The 27208-nt window shown below is 37.3% G+C and overlaps 1 protein-coding gene across 3 annotated transcripts in view; it reads left to right on the top strand.

Annotated features, from left to right (window-relative positions):
* The window catches only part of AGL (amylo-alpha-1,6-glucosidase and 4-alpha-glucanotransferase), a 66738-nt gene that overhangs the window by 940 nt on the left and 38590 nt on the right, over positions 1–27208 (top strand). The window contains exons 2-17 of one of the 3 annotated variants that reach the window (XM_026674092.2): positions 136–288; positions 4209–4419; positions 6034–6200; positions 6783–6986; positions 8160–8341; positions 8954–9065; positions 11943–12063; positions 12508–12610; positions 12719–12816; positions 15043–15182; positions 16231–16418; positions 18607–18730; positions 19882–20045; positions 21634–21735; positions 25782–25937; positions 26617–26767. In XM_026674092.2, coding sequence (XP_026529877.2) covers positions 207–288; positions 4209–4419; positions 6034–6200; positions 6783–6986; positions 8160–8341; positions 8954–9065; positions 11943–12063; positions 12508–12610; positions 12719–12816; positions 15043–15182; positions 16231–16418; positions 18607–18730; positions 19882–20045; positions 21634–21735; positions 25782–25937; positions 26617–26767 — 2305 coding nt within the window. In that variant the 5' untranslated portion in view covers positions 136–206. Of the gene's footprint in view, positions 1–135; positions 289–4208; positions 4420–6033; positions 6201–6782; positions 6987–8159; positions 8342–8953; positions 9066–11942; positions 12064–12507; positions 12611–12718; positions 12826–15042; positions 15183–16230; positions 16419–18107; positions 18232–18606; positions 18731–19881; positions 20046–21633; positions 21736–25781; positions 25938–26616; positions 26768–27208 lie in introns of all 3 variants that reach the window. The other 2 variants (XM_026674094.2, XM_087960612.1) reach the window with 2 other exon arrangements.

Genomic DNA, 27208 nt, shown 5'->3' with positions numbered 1-27208 from the left:
CACAGTGGGTTTTCAAGGTGACCCGTGACTCGAACCCATCTCAGCCTGGAGAAAAGAGGGGGGGAGGGGAAACAACAACCCAACTCTCTCTGTATTTAACCTTTGGTTTGTGTATCTGGTTCTTCTCCCTATTAGGGATCACTTCAGTCTTTCTGAAGTTACTTTCTGCGGCTGCCAACAAGAGTGGAAAAGTCTAGGTAGTGAAGATGAGCCATGGTAAGCACACCCGGGTGCTTCTTCTCAACGACATGGAGAAGCTGGACAAAACCCTGTTCCGGCTGGAACAAGGTTAGTATCCCTACGCAGCTGTCTGCATCTTTTCTTTTTGTTGAGCAAGTCTACTGGGATCCTTGTTGTCCCTTTTTGCAATAAGGAAATGCAAATGGTTGGCATATGTCAGTCGATTTATATTCTCTGCACGTGAAGCTTTAGAGGGATCCCAGCACAAACACTGTAAAAGACTGCGTTTTAATAGTTGGTGGGGCTGGGAAAAGAAATTGTATGCATCTCATTGTAAGAGGTATACAGTCTTATGAAGAAGAAGATGCCTTTTGAGGAAGGATTTCAAGAAACAGAAAGTGGTGCCACCATTTGTTGAGACATAACTGGTGGAACTATTTTAAGAGAGGAGATTTTGGCCAGCTGCATAATGCATGGAAACATGCATACTGGAAAATAAGACTAGGTGAATTCAGTGGGATACGTTCCCTTTTCAAACAATGATCATATAATAAACTAAGTACTATTTGCCATATTGAAGGTAGTAGATATGGTATTGCAAGTAAATTCACTGATAGAAAACTTCTGTTCTCTAAAGCTTCCACTTATTTGTGGAGTCATTTTGCTGAGTGATTAGACTTCATTAATAAATCTCTCATACATTTGCAGATACTTAAGCTAAAGTACGAATCAATCTAAGAGCTTCCTTCCAAGTAAATGGTTTTAAGATTGATGGGCCATCTTTTACAGCAGGAAGAACATTCTGTTCCTTTATATATTACCTACAAATCATTTGGGGAAAATATTTGGATTATATAATTTTTACTATAAGGAGTTAATTTCAAACAGACCTTTCTATAGCAAGAGGAAGAAGAACTGATGCCTGGTATTTCAGAGTTTATTAAAGTTCATTACAGATAAAATTAGTTTTATCAAAAAAAATGCAAAGAATAAAAAAGGCAACTTTGGATGTGATGCTACAGCAAAAAGCCATGATATCTAATCTATCCTTAAACCCTATTCCTCAATATGGAGCCCTTTTAAATGTTTTCCTAACTCTACTTGAGCCAAGTTGGCAGCTCTCCAAAAGAGAGGTACTGATTTCACAGTGCAGCCCATGAAGCTAAACTTCACTCACATAGTTGGATTGCTTTACATGTTATTTGAAGTACATACAGGAGCTATTTGCAGGAAAATGGCTCCTGTGTATCTATAGTATTTTATCAACTCGTCACATCTGAAATAAAGTATTAATATTTCTTTTATTCGTGGGCAAGAGAATTGCTAAAATTATATGTCAGTATTACTGTCTAAAAAAACAAGCTTTAAACTATTTATGCTTTTATTTGCAACATTTTAAATGAAATTAATGACTTTATTTTCTGTAACTCTGAGAGTAATGATCCTGAGGTAACTTCTAGTGATGTAAACATAATAAATTATAAAACTTAAACCTATTTGTGAATTTTTCCTGAAATCAGCAAGATCTGAATACTCAAAACCAATGCATTTTGTTTCAAAAATTAGGAATCTCCTATTCTGTGATCCTGAATGACATTATTATTGTCACATGCATAAAATTATTGCTTCCTGACAGAAGGAAGTTACAAAGGTTATGTAGCTGATTTGAATAATGCAGTTTTTAAGTCGACACACTTTCTGGGAAATAAGTTATTATGCAAGTATCTTTGTAGTCCAGTCTGCTTAGCCGATGCCATAAATACAGACCAGTCAAAATTTAGCAAAAGCATAATGATCAAAGGTAAGACTTATGAAAACAGACTTCTTTAGGATGAGACTTAAAATTACTTTTTTTTCTTCCTGTTTTTTTATGGTATTAAAATATTGTAGTTACAAATTCTTCCTTTTTGTACCAGTCTTGATTGGGATGTATTGATTATAAAATATGTTTTGAACTTTTAAATGTATTTGTTTTAATAGTTGGCTAGTAGGCATTTGAAAAAGGCCCTCAACACAGTTTTCTGGGATTGGGAAAAATGAGGAAGGGCGTCTAATTGGCTAATGGAGAGAGATGAAAAATAGGTTCCTCTTACAAGTAGCCTGTCTGTTACTGTCACCTTTCCTGGGGTGGGAGGCAAGGGCAAGGTTTCATTGTTTGTATAGAGAAGGGTAGATGCCCCTCAGATTGCTAGACAAGAATGGGATCGTGCTACTTTGGCTGAGGTGGGGATGCAGGGGGAAGAAATCGGAGGGACCACAGGTGCTTACTTGGAGTAGGTGCTGAGCTACAGTAGGTGAAACTCGAAAAATTAGAATATCGTGCAAAAGTTCATTTATTTCAGAAATGCAACTTAAAAGGTGAAACTAATATATGAGATAGACTCATTACATGCAAAGCAAGATAGTTCAAGCCGTGATTTGGCATAATTGAGATATTTATGGCTTACAGCTCATGAAAACCCCAAATCCACAATCTCAGAAAATTAGAATATTGTGAAAAGGTTCAATATTCTAGGCTCAAAGTGTCCCACTCTAATCAGCTAATTAGGCCATAACACCTGCAAAGGGTTCCTGAGCCTTTAAATGGTCTCTCAGTCTGGTTCAGTAGGAATCACAATCATGGGAAAGACTGCTGACCTGACAGTTGTGCAGAAAACCATCATTGACACCCTCCAGAAGGAGGGAAAGCCTCAAAAGGTAATTGCAAAATAAGTTGGATGTTCCCAAAGTGCTTTATCAAAGCACATTAATAGAAAGTTATGGGGAAGGGAGAAGTGTGCAAGAAAAAGGTGCACAAGCAGCAGGGATGACCGCAGCCTGGAGAGGATTGTCAGGAAAAGGCCATTCAAAAGTGTTGGGGACTTTCACAAGGAGTGGACTGAGGCTGGAGTCAGTGTATCAAGAGCCACCACACACAGACGGATCCTGGACATGGGCTTCAAATGTCGCATTCCTCTTGTCAAGCCGCTCCTGAACAACAAACAACGTCAGAAGTGTCTTACCTGGGCTAAAGAACAACAGAACTGGTCTCTTGCTCAGTGGTCCAAATTCCTCTTTTCTGATGAGAGCAACTTTTGCATCTCATTTGGAAACCAAGGACCCAGAGTCTGGAGGAAGAATGGAGAGGCACACACTGCAAGATGCTTGAAGTCCAGTGTGAAGTTTCCACAGTCTGTGTTGATTTGGGGAGCCGTGTCATCTGTTGGTGCTGGTCCTTCACTAAGTCCAGGGTCAACACAGCCATCTACCAGGAGATTTTGGAGCACTTCATGCTTCCTTCTGCAGACAAGCTTTATGGGGATGCTGACTTCATTTTCCAGCAGGACTTGGCACCTGCCCACACTGCCAAAAGCACCAAAACCTGGTTCAATGACTGTGGGATTACTGTGCTTGATTGGCCAGCAAACTCGCCTGACCTGAACCCCATAGAGAATCTATGGGGCATTGCCAAGAGAAAGATGAGAGACATGAGACCGAACAATGCAGAAGAGCTGAAGGCTGCTATTGAAGCATCCTGGTCTTCCATAACACCTCAGCAGTGCCACAGGCTGATAGCTTCCACGCCACGCCGCATTGAGGCAGTAATTGCTGCAAAAGGGGCCCAAACCAAGTACTGAGTACATATGCATGCTTATACTTTTCAGAGATCCGATATTGTTCTATGTACAATCCTTGTTTTATTGATTGCATGCAATATTCTAATTTTCTGAGATTGTGGATTTGGGGTTTTCATGAGTTGTCATCACAATTATGCCAAATCACAGCTTGAACTATCTTGCTTTGCATGTAATGAGTCTATCTCATATATTAGCTTCACCTTTTAAGTTGCATTTCTGAAATAAATGAACTTTTTGCACGACATTCTAATTTTTCGAGTTTCACCTGTAAAAGTTCTGTTTCAAATTACAGAGCCCCTGGCAATTTGCACAGCATTGTGGGGACACAAATGTGGCACTGAACCCAGATTGGCCCAGCCTTGTGATTCAAGACAAGGTTTTTCTAATAAATGTCTGTCTTCCTTTCTTCAGGTTATGAGCTGCAATTCCGCTTGGGCCCTACTTTGCAAGGCAAGCATGTTACAGTGTATACAAACTACCCAGCTGCTGGAGAATTGTTTGATCGCCACAAGTTCAGATGCTTAACTTGGCACAACCCAACAGGAAAAGAAGATGATTCTGACAAATATTGTAAATTAGAACTCCAGATTTCTGGATCATACCAATACTACTTCAATCATGAGTAAGCAAAAGCTAAACATTTGTGGAAAAGATATCATAAGCAGTTGGCTTCTCTCTGGGGACAGGGGCATTAAAGTTTTCTTGATATGCTTTTTGGGTAACTGTGGAACAGGCCATATACTAAAGGCATCTTCCTGTGTCTGAGAATCTTCAGCTATGTCAGGTTCACCTGAAGAGATACGTGAAGAGAGATCCATGAGGTTGCTACATGTATTTGCTTTGCTATATACAGGTATTACTTCACATATTAGGTATTGATGAACCTGTGTACTCATTTTATTTCATGAGAGTGAATCATAGTATGTGAGAATGTCCTTGAGAGATGGAAGAAGGAGCACCAGTAGACTTAGGCAATGGTCAGACACCTTGCAGAAACAATAGGGGAATGGCATATGTCTCAGATGGTGTCCCTGATTTCTGGGATTCTAAAGGTCCAGGACAGATGTTTATTCAGACTCAAAAACTTCTGTTGCTGTAACCTTTCAATAAAAATAATGTTAATGATATATAACCCAGTATTGCCTGCTGAGTAATACTGGGTTATGGTAATAAATGGGGGTAATAGCAACCCATAATTTGTCTACTTGAAAACAAATCACTGTAAGTCAGTGGAGCTTCTTCCCAGATATATTACTTTGTGGTCCTAGAAATATATAAATCAGGTTAGAGAGTTCAAAGTGCTAAACCCGAACCACAAGTCAAGAAGGTAAAGATTCTTACAGTATCAGAAAAGCCAAGGATAAATCTGCTTGTGGCCTTAAAGTAAATCCCTATGCTTTTTTTTTTTTTTTTTGGCAAAAAAAAATGGTCCTATTGCTAACCTGCGTTTCTCATAGTTCAGTATTGACTTCAGCTTTTTAGCAGTGCAATTCTGCATATCAGAGGAATGAAGTCTAAGCCCCAGGGCTTCAGAGATCTTCAAAAGTTATACAGGAATAGCTTTTAGTGTGGAAAAAATATCAACTAATTTAAAAGTATGTAATAGTCTTGTTCTTAGTCTCTTCTATTACTTGAGAACTTTGGCTCCTAACACACTACTCAAGAGACAAAGTGTAGCTCTCAGCCTTTAAAATATTGCAGGTCTTTTTACATGCATAGCGGGTTGCTACTCTATATAATCTATATAAGATTACAGTCTTACACCTTTCTTTTAAAGGAAAATCTTCTAAATCGGGGTCTCCAACCTTGGCAACTTTAAGACTTGTGGACTTCAACTCCCAGAATTCCTCAGCTAGGAATTCTGGGAGTTGAAGTCCACAAGTCTTAAAGTTGCCAAGTTGGAGATCCCTGTTCTAGGTTGAAAGGGTTAACAATATTTTATAAAGGGCAATAACATAATTGGTATTTTACATTTGCTGAGACCACATGATCGAAGTGAAAATATTATTGAATCTAAGTTGTTTTGTGTCTGATTTTATTTTTGCATTATTCCAAGTGATTATGTTTTCTTGAATCATTTATTTTGGGATCTGTGAGCTAGAAAATAAAATTGAATTGCATTTTCAAATACAAGGCTAGACAAATTCTAGCTAAGTATTGATTGTCTTACTGAGTGAAGATAATGTCCAATTTCTTTGTATTGATATAAAATCAATGCATGTGTCTTTTATTCCAGGAATCAGAAAGGAGGTGGAGGTTATCTAGTTGTGGATCCTATTTTACGTGTTGGTGCTGACAATCATGTCTTGCCCTTGGATTGTGTTACACTCCAGACATTCCTAGCCAAGTGTCTGGGACCATTTGATGGATGGGAAGATCGTCTTAAGGTTGCAAAAGAATCTGGTAATAACCTTATTTACCCCAAGCCAAATTTTTACTTGAGGTATAAAGTGTATACTACTTTAAACAGTCATTTGTACATTTCTACCTTTTGGGCTGTGTATTTATCATCTTTATTCTAGTAATGCACTGTAGACAATGAGGAAGATGACTTTAACAGAGGTAGAGACAGATCTGTTACCAAAGGATCAGGGAAAACATGTCTTAAATCCCAAGCAAGCAGAAAGTATGTGGAAGCTGGTCAGATAGACATTTCAATAATTCACATATGAATGAGAGGAAATCCAGCACAATCAGACTTGCAAGATTCTATTTTTACAGTCACTCTAAATAAAACTAGTGCTAACCTTTCTGTGGAAATCACAGTTCTGGTCTCCCTAAATGGGATTGACATACACTAAAAATTCCAATCAATCTTTTGATCTCAGAATGGAGTATCCTCAGGCCTACCTGATTTAACCATATATATATTTTTGGCATTATAGCTTCAGATCATAAATACTACCTAGTTTGTGATGTCTGTCCTCTTATCCACTTGAGAGTGGAAAGCATCTGTTTATATATTTTGTTATTATTATTTTACAGGTTATAACATGATTCATTTAACTCCAGTGCAGAAACTTGGTCTGTCTAGATCATGTTACTCATTGGCTGATCAGCTGGAAGTTAATCCTGACTTTTCATCTTCCAGCAAAAAATGTTCTTGGAATGAAATGGGAAAACTAGTGGAAAAAATGAAAAATGAATGGAATATGCTTTGCATTACAGATGTAGTCTACAATCACACTGGTATGCTTATTTTCATTATATTTATTATCCTTGTTTCTTGCAGGTTTGCAAAAGGGCTGCCATCATGTAAATCATTTTCATGTGTCGGAGTCCTGTTGGCTTTAATATATATGTAGGCATATGAATTTATTTATATGAATATCATTAGAATTTGTTCCTTTCAGCACTGACTCTACTTCCTGGTTTGAAGAACAAGGACACTGTTTATCAAAAGTTATGTAATCTTACATATATTTAAATGTTGTCTTTTAAAGTGGCCCCAGGTTAATTTTGGATGAACAAAATCCAATCAATATTTGACCTTAGGCATTTGAAAATAGTTTTAAACTGTAGTTAAATCATGATTTCCTTTAGATACTTTACAACCATTTGTTTAGAAACTGTTTGACGATCTGATGATACTGAAAAAAGTGACTTAAAATCATTCCTTGTACTTATGACCATCCCCACATCCCCACAATCATGTGATCCAAGTTTGGGTGCTTGGCAACTGGTGTGCATTTATGATGGTTGCAGTGTCCTGGGTTCATGTGTTTGCCTTCCCAGCTGGCTTCAGACAAGCAAAGTCAGTGAGGAAAGCCAGATTTGCTTAACAACCATATAATTCACTTAATTACCCTCGCAAAAAAAAGATATAAAATCGGACAGAACTCATTTAACAACTGTCTTCCTTAAACAGTGGAAATATTGGTCCCAATTGTGACCATAAGTTGAGGACTACTTGTAGTTAACTTAAAACCTATAGAACAGTTCTTTATTTCAGAAAGCTAAATAAATTTATTTATTTTTCAAAAACTCACTTTGCCCTTACTTTGGCCATTTAACTTTTACCATGCAAATAGTACCACTTAAATGTACAACCTTTTTACATTCCTGTAAAAAGATACGGAGATTGAACGGCCTTTTTAAAATAAATTTGATTTTAGATTTTTTTTTATTAGAATATTGGTTGTTGTAAAGTTTATCTTGGTTTTGCTCTTGAATTTTCCTTTGTAAAACAAAGTTATAAAAATAAATATATATTTTTTAACATTATGAATCTCTTTCAGATTTCCTCCTTATTCAGCTTTGTCCTTTAACTCTTTTTTTCAAAACAATATGGTCACCTTGGTGAAATGCCTAAAATCTTCCAGCAAGGTATGCTACTAATTGTGTGTTTTTTGTTTTTCTAAGCTGCAAACAGTGAATGGCTGACTCAGCATCCTGAGTGTGCATACAACCTTAAAAACTCCCCTCACTTGAAACCAGCCTGGCTTTTGGATCGAGCTCTTTGGCATTTCACCTGTAAAGTGGCTGGAGGCAAATACAGTGACAAAGGACTGCCACCACTTATTGAAAATGACCAACATTTGAATGTAAGAAAATACAAAAATTATTGGTAATGCATGCCATCACTAAATGAAAGCGATTATTGTGCCTACTTTATTGTAGCCCTGTTCTGGAATTATTAATTTTGCTTCTAGCCTTGTCTCCTTTTTCATTTTTCAAGTTGTTTCTTCTGGAATATTTTTAATATATTGTCATGCTAGAAATGTACTTTATAGTATAGTATATTAAATATATATTATATATATTATATTTAATCTATTTTTTATTTAAATAGTTCTCTGCTTTTAAATAGCTCTCTGTGCTTTTAAAATTACATTTCCAGCATGTTTTCTGAAAACAAATATTTTGTTTCATTACAATCTGCTTGCCATGAATTATTTATTGTTACTTTGTAGATGGCAACATAAGGCATCATATACAGTGACATTTCCACTGTAATTCTGTTGACATAATTTGTTTTAAAAATAATCAAAAATACTTTTTAGTTCTTTGTTTTTTTCTAAAAGGTTTACAGAATCATATCATAAAGGAATTATATTTCCAAACAATCTTGAAACAAATATATTTATAGGGAATAGTGTTTGAAAAATGCTAAATTTTGTTTATTTACTGACTTGATATGCTTCTTATTTTTCCAGTGTATCCGTAAAATCTTTTGGGAGGATATTTTCCCCAAGATAAAATTATGGGAATTCTTCCAAGTTGATGTTAACAAAGCAGTGCAGCAATTTAAAACTCTTTTAACTAAAGGTAAACAAAATAACTCAGATTCTTGATAGTGTAAACATCAAAAAAACAATGGTTGATATGAAAAAATATTTTTGCAGTCAAGGGAAATGCTTGATAATTTTTCTGGGTACATGGAAAAAAGGTTATTTTGATTTCAGAAATCACTTATCCCTCATCAGATATTATTATTGTAGTTAACAATGAAAATGTTAACAGAAATATTTGAAAACCCATGGAACTTTCATCCTGACTATCTGTTGGAAAACCGTAAAATCCATATAATTTTTATTTGGTTAATACTACAAGGAATCACAAGAACACTAAAGTTGCTGTATTATGAATGGAAAATCCCCTGCCTATGATTTTTTGTGATTTTATGCAGAAAAAAAATAAGCTTAAATGCGAAATAAATGATGAATTACAATAACAAATTAGAACCAGATACAGTGGAAACCCTGGTCACAGATGCTTCTGACCACGACCAAATTGGGTTCTGACCAAAAAAATCCACATTTTTTAATCGGGTCACAATTCAAAAATTGGGTGACGAACAAATATGGCCACGGCCGATTCCCTTTCTGCGCTGATTTCATCTTCCACACCATGTTTTTTGGTAGGCGCATGTACAATCTCAATCTCACTTCGGTCACGACCAAATTGGACTGTGACTGAAGTTATGGAACAAATTACGGTCATGACCGGAGGTTCCACTGTATCACTTTTACTTTTTTAACTCATGCTACAGAAATCCTACAATAAACGTATTTGAAACTACATTTAAGTTTTTCAATTTGTGTTGGGTTTAGAGCAGGGGTGGGCAAACTTTTTGGCTTGGGGGCCGCATTGACTTTTAAAATTTGACAGACGGGCCGGGTCAGCACAAGATTTTTTGGGAATTGCCCCCCACCCTTCCCCCCTTCTCCTCCTTCCCCTCCCTTGGAGGCCCCCTGAGTCAGGAGTTGCTACCGCCAGCGCGGCTCCACGCGAGCTCCAGTCCCGCGTTGCCTCGGGAAGGGAAAGGCAAAAGGAAGAGCCGCAGCAGTGCTTTGCAACGGCAGCAGCGGCACCGGAGGCTCAGGCTCAGCGGCTCCTGGTTTTGCCTTTTCCTTCCCAAGGCAACGCGGGACTGGAGCCGCGTGGAGCTGCGCCGGTGGTAGCAACTCCTGACAGCCCCAGCCGGACACCTGAGCGGAGCCGGGCGGAACTACCTGTTGCTGCTGCCGGAGCACTGCCAGGTCGCCTCCTCCAAGCAGCCCGCCTGCCCGCCGGGCTTCCCTCTGCCGCGCGGCTCGGGGCCAGGCGCGAGCGCCTGCGAGGAAAAAGGAAGCCGCAAGTTGCTGGGAAGTTGCTCGGGTGCTGGGAGCAGGCTTTAAAGTGCCGCCCGAGCAGGACCGCCGAGCCGGGAACGGGGCACCAAGGCAGGGCAAGGCTCCACCAGCAGCGGCCTAGCTTTAGGTGGCTCCAAGCAGCCCGCTCCAAGCAGCCCGCCCGCCCGCCGGGCGGAACCTTTCCCGCTCCTCGGCCGGAAGACGCTTCCACCTGCAAACTTTGCCTTTGCAAAGTTTAAGCCTGAAGCCCCAGAAAAAAAGGGGAGATCCGCAGGGACTCACCTTCGGAGAGGTCGCACTTGAAGGTGATTTCGAACTCCCAGCCGAGGCCTTTGCAAAGTTCTTCTTTTCTTTCCTACCCCCAGAGCGCTCCGCATTGTTTTGCAGCTTTGGGGGCCACACGGCGCAGGGCAATACGCCACGCCCAGCGATTTTTTTCAGGGGTGGGCCGGATTGGACAGACCAACGGGCCGGATGTGGCCGCGGGCTGTAGTTTGCCCATCCCTGGTTTAGAGGAATCCTGAACTTAGGAGGAAGACTTTATTAGTGTTATCAAGCTTTATTTACAGTCATTAATCAGCACAAAGCAAATAGTGAAAATATAATTACAGACCTATAAATCAGGCAGGTTGAATTAAAATAAACAAAAGGGATACACACAAAGAATTTTAACTAAAAATAATATTAAGAATAGAAAATATTAAGACAAGTGAGTTAGAATAAGATAAAAATGAAATTTTAAGGAATCAGTAAAATAATTTTTAAAAGATGTAAGAACTGTAGATTTGACTTACACATTAGGTCTAACAAACCCAGCCTTTTCTGTAATATTACCCATGTTCATTATTACCCGATGCTTGAGCTATGCAAAAATTGTAAGTGGCTCCAAATGTCTCTATGTCTCAATCAAGAAAGACATATGGCAAAATAAGCAGAAGTGTATCCCTAAGATTGTGAATGGATTTAGGAATGTTTTCTTGAGAACTTAAAAGGAGATGGATTTTGTGTGGACATTTTTTACTCCATTTCTGTTAAGCTCAAAGTTCAAGAGACAACTCAGTTTAAATAGACACCAGAATACATCTATGTTCAGCTGGTACAGGAGGGCCCATCTTTTGGCTTAATAGCCAGACTTTGCTATATTCCAAAGGCAGATGAACTCATAGATTATTTTGGATGTTTTAAAAGATGAAATAGGTATCTAGAATGCACATGTCACACATTTTGTCCCTCAATCCCTCTATCCTGGAGAGGGGGAATTAAATCACATGTTTTTGTCTTGTCTATTGTGGGAGAGATTCATTTGAATCTCAATTCGTACACCCTGATCTAGCAAATATTCTGAAAAAGTGTCCAATTGTGCACATTTTAAAACTTAGAAACTAGTCTTTCCGTGTGATTATTGTAATTCTTACAGAATGTCAGGAACAATGCACCTATGCAACTTAAACGTACTTAAACTTCTGTGTTGTATCTATATCCAATTGCATTTGAGCTTTCAGTAAACTAAGAACTGTTGCCATAAATAACAATAAATGCCTTGAAACTGATCACAGATTCCCTGCAACAGGTAGCTCAAAGATTAAAACTGATCCCAACCAACATCTTGCAATCATTCAAGATCCTGAATTTAGAAGACTTGGCTGCACTGTAGATATGAATGTAGCACTGAATACCTTCATACCACACAGGTATGTATTTTCTAAAGACAAAATTAATTTTGTTATTTGATGATCAAATCATTGTCATTAAAAATCATTACAGATGAGGAGAAACCTCAGAAATGTATCATTTCTATTATAGTTTGCTTGATAGTTCATGGCCAGAGATGAGATCTGTTGCTTTCTTCTTAAACTTCAGTTTCTTATTCAGAAACTTTTTAGAGCTGTTCAGTATTCACATGTCTTCTGGCCTGTCCTTGGTGTATCTATATTTAATGGAAAAACAGGTTTTTTAAAAAATCCAATATATTGCAAACTCCTTTAAGACCATAGCTTACATTAAGAAACATGCTTAATATGAAAGTTAAACTTTGTGTCAAATCAGAATATATCTGTTTCCTTCCTGATTATACATACATTAAACTCACATTTTTACTTGTTCTAAAAGTAGTCGCTTTCATTCATGTTTTTTAGCAATGGACCAGCTGCAATAGAAGAATGTTGCAATTGGTTCCGCAAAAGAGTTGAAGAGCTAAATGATGAAAAGTTCCGACAAACAAATTACCATCAGGAGCAGGTTGTAACAATCATGGGTCATGTGCACATTGTAGCTTGTATACTCTTTATTCCATAATTATGATGAGCACTTAAATCTTGACTGTATTAACCTTTTAATGACTTCCAGGCTATCAACTGTACTTTGGCAACAGTGAGCTACGAACGACTGGCTGATCATGGTCCTAAACTTGGTGCTATAACCAGAAAATATCCATTGGTTACAGGGTATTGTACCTTCTCTATTTTAAATGACATGTACAGTATTTTTAGATGCATGTTTTCCTATATGATAATTTATAAGAATTGTTTGTGCTCCCTTAAAAGGGAAGCTTGATAATATAATTATGGTATAAACATAAAAGAAATTGGAGTTCTTTTTACGTAGAGTGTGATGACCGGGGCTTGGCACAAAAGCAACAAAGTCACAAAAGTAGGTAAAGTCCCTTTAATTCCTCCAACTTGGCCCCCAATGTCCAGTTATCATCGGCTGGAGAAAAAACTCTCCCAAGAACAGTTTTTAAAGGGAAGAAATTCATTCCAACCCCAAAGTTCATATAAATTATAAATAAAAACCAACACAAACCACGAGCTGCAGCAATTAACAAGACAGGGCAGGATAAGGAATTGCAGACTTCAAAAGATAACAAAACACACAGACGCCAGAACCCAGATAAGATTTGACAAACAAAAATAATGCACGCTTTGCTTCCAGCAAGGTGCTGTGCGCAAACACCCTTTATAGCCTGTTTTCCCAGCTGCAGCTAATGAAGGGAATCAGGGCCTTTTTCTCCCCCATAACTCATGTTGCTCCCTTACCTGTTCTTCCCTGCATGCCCTAGGATGAAGAGGGGGTAGGCCTGGGTCTTCCTCTGAATGCCCAGCTGGACTGTGCCCTTCCCCAGTTTCCTCCACAGCCACCGGAGCCACACTCCCACTTCCTGTCTGCTGTTCGACCTCCCCCTCGGAATCAGATTCCAACAGGGGCATGACATAGGGTATATATCTGAATTGTAAAGATGTATGCAATTCAATTCATTTATTAATTTAACCCATTTATAAAATTGCTCAATCACCATAGCAATTCTAGGTTACATGTACCAGTGTAATGAATACAGATTTAAAAGAAAAAAAATCAAGCAATTATGCAACACGTTTCAAGTAATGCTTGAATTACATCCACAATTGAGCCCCAAATTTCTGTTGCTAAGCAAGTCAGCTGTTAAGTGAGTTTTGCCTCTTTTTATGACCTTTCTTGCTACAATTGTTAAGTGAATCACTGCAATTGTTAAGTTGGGACCGCAGCTGTTAAGTGGATCTGGCTTCCCCGTTGAATTTGCTTATCAGAAGGATGCAAAAGGTGATCACATGACCCTGGGACACTGCAGTCAGTTGCCAAGCATCTGAATTTGGATCACATGACCATGGGGAGGTTGCAATGATCGTAAATGTAAAAAATGGCCATAAATAACTTTTTTCAGTGCTGTTGCAACTTCAGTCACTAAATGAATGGTTGTAAATTGAGGACTACTGTACAAATCCATATCATAAGCCCATCACAATCATTCTGCTCCAGGGTCTTGTAAAAAACACACAGATTTCATACAAATGCTGTTCCAGTGGGTAGGGGCAGCCCCAGAGAAGATCCATTCCTCCTTAACCAGCAGTTAAGCCCAGATTTCTCCAATTAACCATACTTTCTTCTAAGCAAGGATTATCAGATTTAAAACAAGCCATAATCTTAATTTAGCTGTAAATCTTGGTTTTATATTCTAGGTCATCTTCATTAACCAAAATTTCCAACTTCTGATAAAACATATCCAGTGAAGTTAGAATATAGTTCTTGTTGTCAGTGATGAAGATGTGTTTCACATTTTGCAAATATTGAAGACGTACTGTACCTGTAAAAGTAGACGGTATCTCAACTGGATTGATAGTATCCAATAGTGCATTTTAAATATTTGAAGTTAAATAATATTATTTCTGAAATATTATTTCTTAATATTAATATTTCATATTTTCATATGAATTTCAACATTCCTTGTGATGATGGCCTACTTGAAGCGCATTTAGTAATGATTTCAGGTTTATTACAGGGAAAAGAAAAATGTTCAAATGCAAGGGGGAATTAACTCATTGAACAGAATTGTACAACTAATTAAACTCACGTACTCGACAACTAATTAACAAAAACATGTTAATACTGTGTGTCTAGTTTTGAAAATTAAAGTAGAATAATAGACTAGCCATTTAGATCTGTTGTATGTGAGATATCTATCAGCTCAGCTGTAGACAAATAATTATAAGCTAAAAGAGAGAAAAAAACCAACATTACTAAGTTGGTTAGGGAAAAAAGTAGTATTTCTGTATTCTTGCAATATTATGAATATAATTATTCCTCTTGAAAAATGTATTAGTCATTTATCAGTATCCACTTCATTATTGCATGTGCAGGTACTTTACTTACCCATTTAAAGAACTAACCCTGGATGAGGAGGAAGTTATGATGCACCAGCCTAACAAAGCAAGCTATTTTATGGCCTATAATGGTTGGGTGATGGGAGATGATCCTCTGAAAAATTTTGCTGAACCAGGTTTGTGACCTTCCTTTGTTAATTGAACAACTTGAAGTACTTGAATAAACCATAGTTTTTAAAATAGCCTTCATCCAGTGATGGAATTCAAAAAAATTTACTACCAGTTCTGTGGGCGTGGCTTGGTGGGTGTGGCAGGGAAAGGATACTATAAAATCTCCAGTCAGAGGTGGTATTTGCCAGTTCTCCGAACTACTCAAAATTTCCGCTACCGGTTCTCCAGAACTGGTCAGAACCTGCTGAATACCACCTCTGCCTTCATCCATGGTTTAATTTATAGTAATTTATGGTAAAGATTGATCAGTTTCATTCTTCACGTTGATTGTTGTACATTTGGGTTGATATTTCAGAGATGTTTTGGTGACAATGCATTGCAGGTAAATAAATACAAATACCATATATATTGTATATCATGATATCAAAATTTAAGAAACTCCACAGGAAGTAGCACGTTGCCAGATTTTCATAAGTAAAATACATATATTAACTTTTGTTATTCTAATTACATATTTAGTGCTATTGCAAAATCCAAAAGAGGCATTTAAAAATATCTCTATTTGGATATGAAAATATAGGTTCAAAGAGTAGAGAAAAGACTTTGTAAGCATTTGATCCAACTTCTTGCTTAGTACAGAAAATCCACTTAAAGTATAAGTTAGTCTCAGTAGCATAGTAACAGAGTACACTTACAAATAATTCTTGGGTTGAGTTGGTCTTTTCTTGAAAATATTTCTGTTAATATTTCTGATAGCAGTAAAAGGCAGTATATATTTAATTTTAAAATAGATTTATAGGACATCTGCAAATCCACCTAACCATTGAAGAAACAGAATCACAATCAAAATGGCTCAAGGTTCAGATGATTTTAGGTTAAAATAAGCATGTGAAACTTTTAGGAATGATATCGTTTTAACCAAGTTGAATTCTTTTATAATTCTTAATAAAATAAATTGAGGGTTTTATTTATGGGCAAGTAAAATGTGTGCAATATCTTGTCCTTAGGTTGTTGATTGGATTGGATTTTCAAATTAGATTTTCCTTTCTATAGGCTCGAATGTCTACCTTAGAAGAGAACTTATTTGTTGGGGTGATAGTGTCAAGCTGCGCTATGGGAATAAACCAGAAGACTGCCCATATCTATGGGCTCACATGAAAAAATATACTGAAATTACTGCCAAATATTTCCATGGAGTACGTCTTGACAATTGCCACTCTACTCCTCTTCATGTGGCTGAGGTATAGAAAAATACGTTTATACATAGCTATTTATTATATTAGAAAAATATTTCATACTGGATGGAGATGATAACTTTGACATCTTTCTTAGTCATTTTTACAGTAATCATGCAAGGTAAGCTATGGTTATTAGACTCGTATTGCAGATAATTGTTTAATCTGACATCATCATGATCCTGCAATAAGAGTAAAATGCCACTTATGTTGGTATCTTTCTAAACATCCTCACATTTTGGGGTAAAAGGATCTGAATCTAGTGTAATATTAGGCCAGTGGAAAATAGCCTGTTAGGATATACTTAAATGTTGGATATAAGTTTATCTTAAAACTTAACCCTGATTTAAATGCTATTGAAAGCACTGTACTGTAAGATAAGTACAACTAATCTGACCTCAGCAGATTCACTTTCTCATGTGCAAACTGGGCCATAGACGGAACTACTTCTTTTTTGCCCATATGGTCTTCTTCACATGATTTGCTTTTAACCATGATTTAATGGTTTTTTTTTCCATGAAGCAAAGTTAGAACAGGGGAAGATAGCCTAATGTCCTCAACTTCATTAGTCTTCAACCAAAGCCGGCATGGTCTGTAGCAATAGATTGAAATTCAAAACATCTGAAGAACTCTGCTTTCAGTATTAGAATAGATGTTCTTTTCACCCAGATGCTCTTTTCACTGAATAGCAATAGCAATCGCACTTAGATTTGTATACCGCTTCATAGTGCTTTACAGTTCTCTCTAAGCGGTTTACAGAGTCAGCATATTGCCCCAACAAACTGGGTCCTCATTTTACCGACCTCAGAAGGATGGAAGGCTTGAACCGGTGAGGGTTGAACTCCTGGTAATGGGCAGAGTTAGCCTGCAGTACTGCATTCTAACCTCTGTGCCATCATGGCTTAGTGGATGATGCTCAATAGATGATGATGGGTTATGACTCTCAGTTTATTTGGTTATTGTTGGAATAAATAGGGATGCTGCTGCTGATTTTTTTTTTATGAAGAAGTAGGATGCAAGATGCAAGTTATTTAATGAAAATGTTCATTTCAATACTAACTAGGATTAAGGTTAAGCAGAATTTGACCTTGGCATGTAAATTAAGACTGGTTAACTTTAAACATAGCTAGAATACTATATTATACCGTATAGGTGATCCTCACTTAATGACATTAAGTGGGACTGTAATTTCTGTAGATCAGCAATATGGCATGATTGCCTCACTTAGCAGTGGCAGATCTGGAAGTCCCCAGTTACCATCGATAAGTGAATCACTGCAGGTCATTAAGCAAGGACCTCATTTGATCACTCCTTTCAGCTTTCCCATTGAGGGAAGCTGGCAGGGAACATCGCAAATTATAATCACGTGACTGAGGGACACTGGAATAGTCAAAACTTCAAAGATGGGTCATCAGTACCATTTGTACAGTGCTGTCACAAGTTTTAAGTCACTGGATCAGTGTTGTTAAATGAGGACTACCTGTACTGCACCGTTTGAATAAAAAAACTACATACAGAATGATGTCTCTAACATTCTTCCCATTATATGTTTTTACGATGTTTACATATTATTATTATTATTATGAAAACCATCGTAATTAGAGAATAATGGAACGGATGCCCTATATTTGTTAGAAAAGCCTGTGCTGTAAGAAGGCACTTTTTTAAAAAAAGAAAATGTGTTACAATCTATAGGAAATGCTGGCAGCAGCCAGGTCAGTCAGACCTAATCTTTATGTGATAGCTGAACTCTTCACTGGCAGCGAGATCATTGACAATGTCTTTGTCAACCGCCTAGGAATTACCAGTCTGATTAGAGGTACCATTTAAAAAAATGCTTGAAAGGTTTGTTGCAGGATTGCTGTGTTTATAATAAAGTCAAAATCTCTACGTGGAACTAATTTTGTCTTTTCATTTGTATTTATTCTTGTACCCTGGGCCAATTTCAAACCCCTTACCCTGTCTCCTTTTGGTTTTTCTCTTCCATCTCATTCTTCATTCCTTGTCTTGGGCTCACTTTCTTCAATCTTCATAACTAAATCTTTTTGGTTCTTTAAATCTTTGGCTTCCTAATTTGGTTTTGCCGCATGGCGTTTTCCCCTGATCTCCAAATCCATGCCTAGCTTTGCATTCTTTTTTTTCCTGCTGTTCTGCATTTTCCTATCTATGGCTTCCTTGGCTATGCTTCTTGCAGTATATGATGGACACAGCTAGAAAATTACGGCCCAACTTGTATATAGTGGCTGAACTGTTCACTGGAAGTGAAGAGCTGGACAATATCTTTGTGAATAAATTGGGCATTAGTTCTTTAATAAGAGGTAGGCTTGCTTTAAATTGCTGTTTTATTTAGTCTTTTACTATGCATGATTTTGCTGTGAGTGAAGACATGAACATGTAAATTTTTGTTTGCATTCCTTTTTTTTATAAACACGACAGTATTGTTTCATCATAATTATAGATAAAAATTAGAAGAAGATGGAATTAGTAATTACCACTTTCTCATAGCTCAACAAAATAATAAATAGGGAGATAACTTTGTATAAATGTTGTATTACATCTCATATGAACAACATATATTGGGTTGGTGCAGATGTTACGTGCTTTATCTCCCTAATCATGGCTAAAAGATAAGGAATAAGATGCTTGGTCAGGTAAGATACTTGTCTATATTCACAGATTATAAGGCATTATTTTAACATGGTTTGTAAAACATGTTATAGCAGTTAGGATATATTGGAACTGTGCCACATTCACTATTAACGAAGGCTTGAAAAAGGCAAAGCCTGCTTAAGTATGTATGTATTTGTTCATTTCAATTCATGCATTCATTCATTCATCTGATTTTTGTCCTGCCTTTATTATTTTAAAAATAACTCAAGGGTTAAGGAATTAATCACATTTAAGCTTCATGTTGACATTGCTAAATGCTTGATAGGATAGGAAATGGGAGGGGTGTGGCACATTATCAGTCATTTGATTAAGATGATCAAGAGACTCTATGTTGCTTTTGAGATATATTAAAGTGCATGATAGTTGTGTTTAATAAATACAATCATGTTAGACTACAAGACTTTAGGCTTACTCAAATGCCTTTTTTATCATTCCAATACCCATGGATTTTAACTTCAAAATAGTGTGCATGGAGTCCTGCATCACTACCAGTTATGCCCAACGTGGAAATGCCATCAAAAAGATATTTTATTGTTCTTTAAATCATTTAGCCAGGAAAATTATAAACATAGCATACACTGACTTAAATAGGTGTTGGATTGTGCATGTTTTGGGACTCAAGCAGAGCTTCCATATGATCTATGTGGAATACATGTTTCTGTTGGCTGTGATTACAAATTGGGTTTTATGGTCTGAGTGACTTTTAACATGACTTAATACGTTCTGAAAATTTCACGTTCCGATGAATGCATCTACCAATCAATGCTCATTTAAAGGGGTTGGTTTTGTTGTTCTGCAGAAGCAATGAGTGCCTACAATAGCCATGAGGAGGGCAGGTTAGTCTACCGCTTTGGTGGAGAACCTGTTGGATCTTTCGTCCAGCCACGTTTGAGGCCTTTAACACCTGCTATCGCACATGCACTCTTCATGGACATAACACATGATAATGAATGTCCAATTCAGGTAAGCATTGGCACTATAAAGCTCTCTAGTTGTTCAAGATGTAACTTAGATCTCATAAATATTACGCATTGAGTAGTATAATCCATATTTTGATTCCTTCGTAATAAAGACATAATCCTATTTTAAAATGAATGGACTTTTAATTTTATACTAAAAATTATGACTTAATGTTGAATGCAAAATACAGATAGTTTTCAGGTTATCAAAACTCATTCAGCAATCTTTCAAAGTTAAAATAGCGCTAAACGAGTGGTACCCATGACCGGTCCCCAAAGTTCTGGCCTTCACATCATCTCGATGATCAAGTGGTTACAATTTGGGTTCTTGACAACCAGCTCACACTTAAAGGTTAAATACTATGCAGTGTAATGGGAGGGTTAGATGCAATCATATGTTCTTCATTTGTGAATTTCCCTGCCAGCTTCCCATAAACAAAGTCAGTTGTGGGACTTTCATTTCTGCCACTTTTTCCCCCAAGGATCCTCACTATGGACTACGAGATTCCAGAGATCTCATGTCCGTAGCACTTGTCTCACTCTGTAGTGTATGTCTACCCTGAGTGTGGCCAGACACTCACACTTTGTGGCCTGTACCCAACAACCTCCACACACTCCCCAGCACTTGCCCATTGCATCCCCTCCCTCTCCAGTAGTATGTTGCACTCTTTTCCTGGGGCTCTTGCCTCTTCCTGCTTAATAAGCTGTATGATACCACATGTCCAAATAGTTTGCCCTAATTAAAAGACCAACAGATGGAACTTTTATATAGAACTCTAGGTAAGAAGTTTTACTTTAGCCTTCCCTCTGATTCCTAGATCTTTTTTTTAATAGCCTGTGAATTTTTTCTGTAGGAAGGAATTCCTGCTTGTAGCAAATAAACAATGCAGACAGCTATTTTGTTGTGGTTTTTTTTTTCAAACAGAGGCTGGACAGTCCTCTGGGAAAATGGTGTAGCTCTGTATTTCTTAATTGATCTGGAGCCTGGAATAGATTGCCTTGTTGATTCTAGATTTCCAGTGTACACAATTTTCTGTGAACCAGGGCTTAAGAGTTTATCTCCTTTATTTTGCATATAAATAGGATATATCATGTGAACTGAAGCAGAAAATAGTGTGTCTTAAGTCTCACATGAATGAGATATATGAAAGCCAGAGCCTATTACCTTATTCCTGCATTCCATTGGGTACTTTCCCTGTGTATCAAATTTATAAATCAGCATTAGTAAAATTACACCGATTGAGGGAACTTTAGGACAGCAAGTTGGCTTATTTTCCGTGCTATGATGGATGGCATGCAGTCATGAACATAAATTACCTCACCTTCACTTCTTTTCTAGTGTTCAGCTTTTTTTATATGTTACACATGGCAGCCGTTCTTAACCCACATCCTTCAATGCATTGGATTAAATCCTGTTATTCATAATCAGCATGACTTTATAACTTTATTGTTATGGGATTCCTTCTCCTCCCAAGTGTCGTGAAGATCTTAAGGAAATGTCCCAGGATGGAGCACGAGGCCTAGAGCAGAAAGAGGGATTTGCTGGAATTCAGAACTGCTTTGACCTTTGTATCCCTATTTCTTATTGCTAGCATCGATCTGCTTATGATGCCCTTCCCAGCTCAACCATCGTTTCCATGGCCTGCTGTGCTACAGGAAGCACTAGAGGATACGATGAACTAGTGCCACATCAGGTGTGTTTTTAAACAATGCACTCCTTGTACATTTTGGGATGATCAAGCGGTGTTGATACAGGTTCCAATAATATCTTGTTTATATTACTGTAGTGTGATATGCACTGAATTCTGACATTTCTCAAGATTTAGTACAGCAGGCAGGGATCATTATTTTGATTGGTCTTGTTGTGGTCCGCCGGCAGCCTGCGGAGACGGCAGCAGAATCAGACAGTGGGGAGGAACATGGGCCAGTCCTGGAGTCTGGGGAGGACTCGGACGAGGGATCTGCGTCTGACACAGAGATGGGACCAGGGCCATCTGGGAGTTATGTGCTGACTCCGGAGCCTCCAGAATCTGATAGCAGCAAGGCAGAGGAACAAGGGGAGCCTGTTCCCAGTCCGCATGCGCGCAGAGCTGCCAGAAGGCAAGAGCAGTTAAGCCAAAAGGGGCGACTCGGGAGTAAGGCTTAGAGGTGATTGCTCCTCCCATAAGATATAAAGGAAGTGCAAAGGGACAGGAATGTCGTTCGCTCTGTTCAGATTAAACCTTGAAGCTCTGTGTGGACTTTGTACTTCGTTTGGTTTTTTTATAGTAACTTTGGCACTTTAGTTGTTGGCAGCAATTCAAAGGAGATGAAGGTGGGTGCTTATCTCGAGAGACTGAGTTGTTAGGACTAAACGTGTGCTTAATTACGGTCTCAGGAAGCCTTGATCAGAACAGGTCTTGCTCACTCAGATTGTTTAACCAATCCTACAAGCCTCACTCATGACTTATTCATAAACAAGTCAGAATGTTGGTCCTGTGCCTAAGTTATAAGTACATAAAAATAAAACTATTAATATAAAATTGCTATTATTGGGAAAAAATAAAACTATTAGTGCTTATCAAAACTCAAACTTTTTAGACACAAATACTTGAAAGAGTATTTATAGAAGAGAATATTTACAGCTCAGGGTTGAACTGTGGGGTCGTTGGTACTCTCTGAGCTTGGTTGTTTTCTTATAGACATTTCATTACCATCATCAGATGTTATACGTAAGATGTAACGTTTGATAATGTTACCTGGTTTGTAATAGCAATAGCACTTAGACTTATATAATGCTTCACAGTGCTTTACAGCCCTCTGTAAGACATTTACAGTCAGCATATTGCTCACAAGAATCTGGGTCCTCATTTTACTGACCTCGGAAGGATGGTAGGCTGAGTCAACCTTGAGCTGGTCAGGATCAAACCGCTGGCAGTAGGCAGAATTAGCCTACAGTACTACATTCTAACCACTGCGCCACTACAACTCTACTGAAAACAACATTAGACACTAGACTACATTCTCCAAGAAAACAACCAAGCTCAGAGACCACCAAGGACTCCACAGAGTATTTATTCTTATGTTTCAGCACTTCATAATTTAATCAATCTAAAGTCACAGGCCAAATGGCTATTCTTCAGAGTGAAATAATTAGCATTCAAGTTGTCAATGTCAAGCAAAAGCAATTTTTATTGATTAGAAACATTTTTCACGTATGTTAAAGCTCCTGACTTTTAGCTGAACTTTTAAAAAAATTATAATTGTCTTTTAAATTATAAGAAGCAATGTAGAAAAGTTTGTTTTTTTTAACAAATTTTATTCAGTTTTTCACATAAAAACAAAAAGCTCTTTTTAGTGGACAACATATTTCCGGGTCATCACTTTTACATACAAATATGACAATAGTTATACATTCATATATGCATACTTAATTCTATTATTACCTTTTCCATTCCAAACTTTCAGAAAGGAGAAAAACAAGCAATTTAATCCTAGTCTCTTAGATTAATCTCAATCCAAACATCCTTTCATTTCATTTCAATTATTTCAAGTATCATCCTTTGATATTTATTTTAAAAACAAAAAATAACAATATCTGTTTGCCTAATAAAAAAAAGTTACCAATGTCTTTCCTTCCTTTTAATAGTCTGTATTAGCTTATTAATTTAAATAGTTCTTTAATCTGTCATATTTTCTTTCCATCACACATTCTTTCTATAAATTCTAGATTAATACAAGTTTTAACACAAAATAAAAAAGAAACAAGCATAGGTTTCCCCCCTTTTACTGCTTTGAGTGTGACACCTCAGTGGTTAAAATATACCTTTAATCCCTCATCTTAATTCCCAATAAACCTTTATTTTTAAGTAGTTACAATAATAATCATTACATCTTTTCATTTGGATTCCGCAATATATTTCCCCCCCTTAATTTTATTTCTAATTTCAATAAAATAAAAGGGAATGATTGACTATTTAATTCCTGTTCACCGATACCGACCTCATTTTTAAACATCTTCACATTCATTTCAATTATTACAATATCTTCAATAGACCTTAACTTTTCTTTTAAAGATAAAAATAAAAATGTATATTCATCTAATAAGAGTTATCAGTATCTATCCCTCCATTAATAATCTATATTACCCTATTTTCTAAGTATTTTAATTGCAAATATATTCTTGTTATCCCTTGTCACCCTGCAGAATCCCCCTTCTAATTCATCAACCATTATCTCTGAAAAAAACAATTTCTTTTCATCATTTTACTATTTCCGTGTTTCTTTATTTCCTGCACCTGTTTCTTACTGCCTCTCCTCCCCTTCTTTTTTCCATATCTTTTCTCATTCCAATTTATATCCCTCTCTTTCTTGATATCTTCGTTTCCCCTTTTCTGCTGCGCCTTTCTACCTCTCCTGATTTCACAGGTATTCCCCTTTTTGATTACCTTCTTAAATCTCAACTTTTTAGCCTTCCTTCTTTCCCCTCATCTTTGTAGTGTTCTTTGTTTTAATTGTCTATTTAAAATGGCTTCTCCTTGAGTCGACTCCTCCTCCTCTGAAGTTCTTTCTTCTTGTTCTTCAATCGCCCTTTCCATTTCTTCTAACACAGAGCAAAATGATTCGCCTCTTTCCTGTTGTAATTCTCTCATATTTTTAAGTTCCATTCTTAATTCCTGAAAAGATATCATCATTACACACTCTTATATTGTATAATCGTTGAAGTCCACAAAAAACACTTTTACTTTCTTTCTTCTTCAAATTTTCTAAAATTCTCAATTGTTCCAACCCAGGGTCTATACCAAAAACATCAATCAATCCCACAGGCAGTCTTTCCTTGCTTCTTTCTTTATTCTGGGTTCCACTTTCACTTTCTAAAATTCTTTCTTTGTTTCAATATTTCTTTAACATTATATCGACACAAGTTCATACAGAAGCAGGATGATTTCCCTTTTGTTTGGGTTTAAGTTTTTATCCAGAAGATGGCACTCTCTGTTATACAAAGTCTTCACCTTTTCCTCCTATTTTATTATTTAGAGTTTTTTGAACTTCAATATTCCAACACAATCCAGTCTCCAATTTGTAAATTTTATTATTATTATTTTTTGACAGTCTTAAGTTCAGCTTTATTTTATGCCTTTTTATTGCCAAAATATTTTAGTCCAATTTAATTAAGTCTGTAGTTCCGGCTTCTTCCTTTCCCAGTTCGAAGCCCCGCTTAGCTGTCAAAAATATTTTCTTATTTTTTTCCTGTCCCTTTGTATTTCCTTCACTCACTTTTCTTTTCTTAAAAGTTCGATGTTACCTTAATCCTGGGATACTTTTGCTTAGTTGTTTCACCCAATTGTCCCGGCTCAGATGTTATCCACCTCTTTCTTCACTCCTGCACAAATCTTAGTCCAGCTGAGTCCTCCTCTTCGGGGTGGCCATTTTGGACCAATGCTTCAGTCGTCTTCGGGTGGAAAAGACCAAGCCCAGCAGGGGAGATGCAACTCCCCTCAACCTGGCTTGCGGCTTCCCCTTACTCCACCGCCCCTCCAAGGCAGCTTCAGCCCCTAATCGCAATGATCGGGGCTCTCCAACGAAAGAGCACGGACCATAGCTGCAGACAGTCGCAATCTACGGTCCGTCAGCGAGGAGGGCTCAACCTGAAAGCCTCAATGTAGAAAAGTTTTAAATATTGAAACACGTACAATATGTCTGTAGAAATTGTTTGAGCATGGAAAAAATGATGAACTGCTATTTTTCCATTTATTGGCAGATATCCGTGGTCTCTGAAGAAAGATTCTATGCAAAATGGAATCCAGCAGTAACACAGTTAAATCCCGGTGAAGTTAATTTCAAGACTGGAATTATAGCAGGAAGACTAGCTATGAACAGATTACACCAAGAGCTGGGAGCTAAAGGTTTTAATCAGGCAAGAACTGGGTCAGCTTGTATTGTGGTTAGGAGAGATGGCATAATGGAAAAAGTTGAGCCAGGCACTGTGGGTTGATGCCCTGTTTGCATATAGTGGACTGAATTATAAAGTAGTTGTCAGCTAATAAGATGAACAGATTTATGTTACCATAGTTCATTATCATCAGCAAAATAATTTAAGTCCACAATTATTTGTCTACTGGTTGGCTTATTACAGTCATGACTGGAAACCAGAAACCTGATTTATTTGGTGTGTTTTGTTTTTTTTTGCTTTGCCAAATTTTTTTTCATCTACGAGGAAAGAAAACCAAGAAATAGATTGTCAATGTTGAATGAATTATGATTATTTTATTTATTTGAAAGCTTGTAATTGGCTTTTCCATGACTAGGAACAAGTTATATGAAAGAGAATTCTTACAATCTTAGTTAAAGGAATAAGATTCTAAATGTTCATTTAAAGCTGAAATTCAAAATGATGCTATTGATTAACTAAGTATATAAATATTTCTTCTGATTGGGTATCTCACTACCTTTCTCTCTTTCAATATCTTCTTGTTCGTAGATTCTAAAAATTGTGATACCTACCCTAAGGTGCCCTAAATGAGAATTGCAATATGAGTAGTATTAATTTAAAATATACCCATCGTCTTATTTTTTTTTCTCAAAATACATTTTAGGTGTTTGTAGACCAAGTTGATGAAGATATTGTGGCTGTGACCAGACATTGCCCTAATACACACCAGTCTGTTGTGGCTGTTTCTCGAACAGCTTTCAGAAACCCCAAGACTTCCTCCTATAGCCAAGAAGTTCCCCAAATGTGTATTCCAGGTAACCTTATCAATCCCCAAGCTGGGGTTTCTTCTCTCTTCTGTTCTTCCAGCAAGTCTAGCAGCTGGCACAACACTGTCGGGCAGTATTAATGGTTGGCCCTCTTATGCGGTATGAGCCTTCTTCCTAGAGTGCTTGGAATAAATGAGCCATCTCTCAGGAACATGTGGACAGACACATATGCTGGTTTACAACAGTTAGTCCTTGACTTACTACCACAATTGGGCCCAGAATTTCCATTGCTAAACAAGGCAGTTATTAAGTGAATCGTACTCAATTTTACCTTTTTGCCCACGGTTGTTAAGCAGACCACACAGTTGTTAATTGAATCACGCAGCTGTTAAGCGCATCTGGCTTCCCCCGTTGATTTAGCTTGTCAGAAGATGGCTGGGAAGATGGCAGTCACATAATCCTGGAATCCTGCAACCTTTGTAAAGATAT

This window comes from Notechis scutatus, chromosome 3, assembly GCF_049901735.1.
Source record: "Notechis scutatus isolate UNSWTSFEM ecotype Mainland chromosome 3, rNotScu1.2, whole genome shotgun sequence".
Lineage (NCBI taxonomy): Eukaryota > Metazoa > Chordata > Lepidosauria > Squamata > Elapidae > Notechis > Notechis scutatus.
This window is presented reverse-complemented; position numbering and strand designations above follow the sequence as displayed.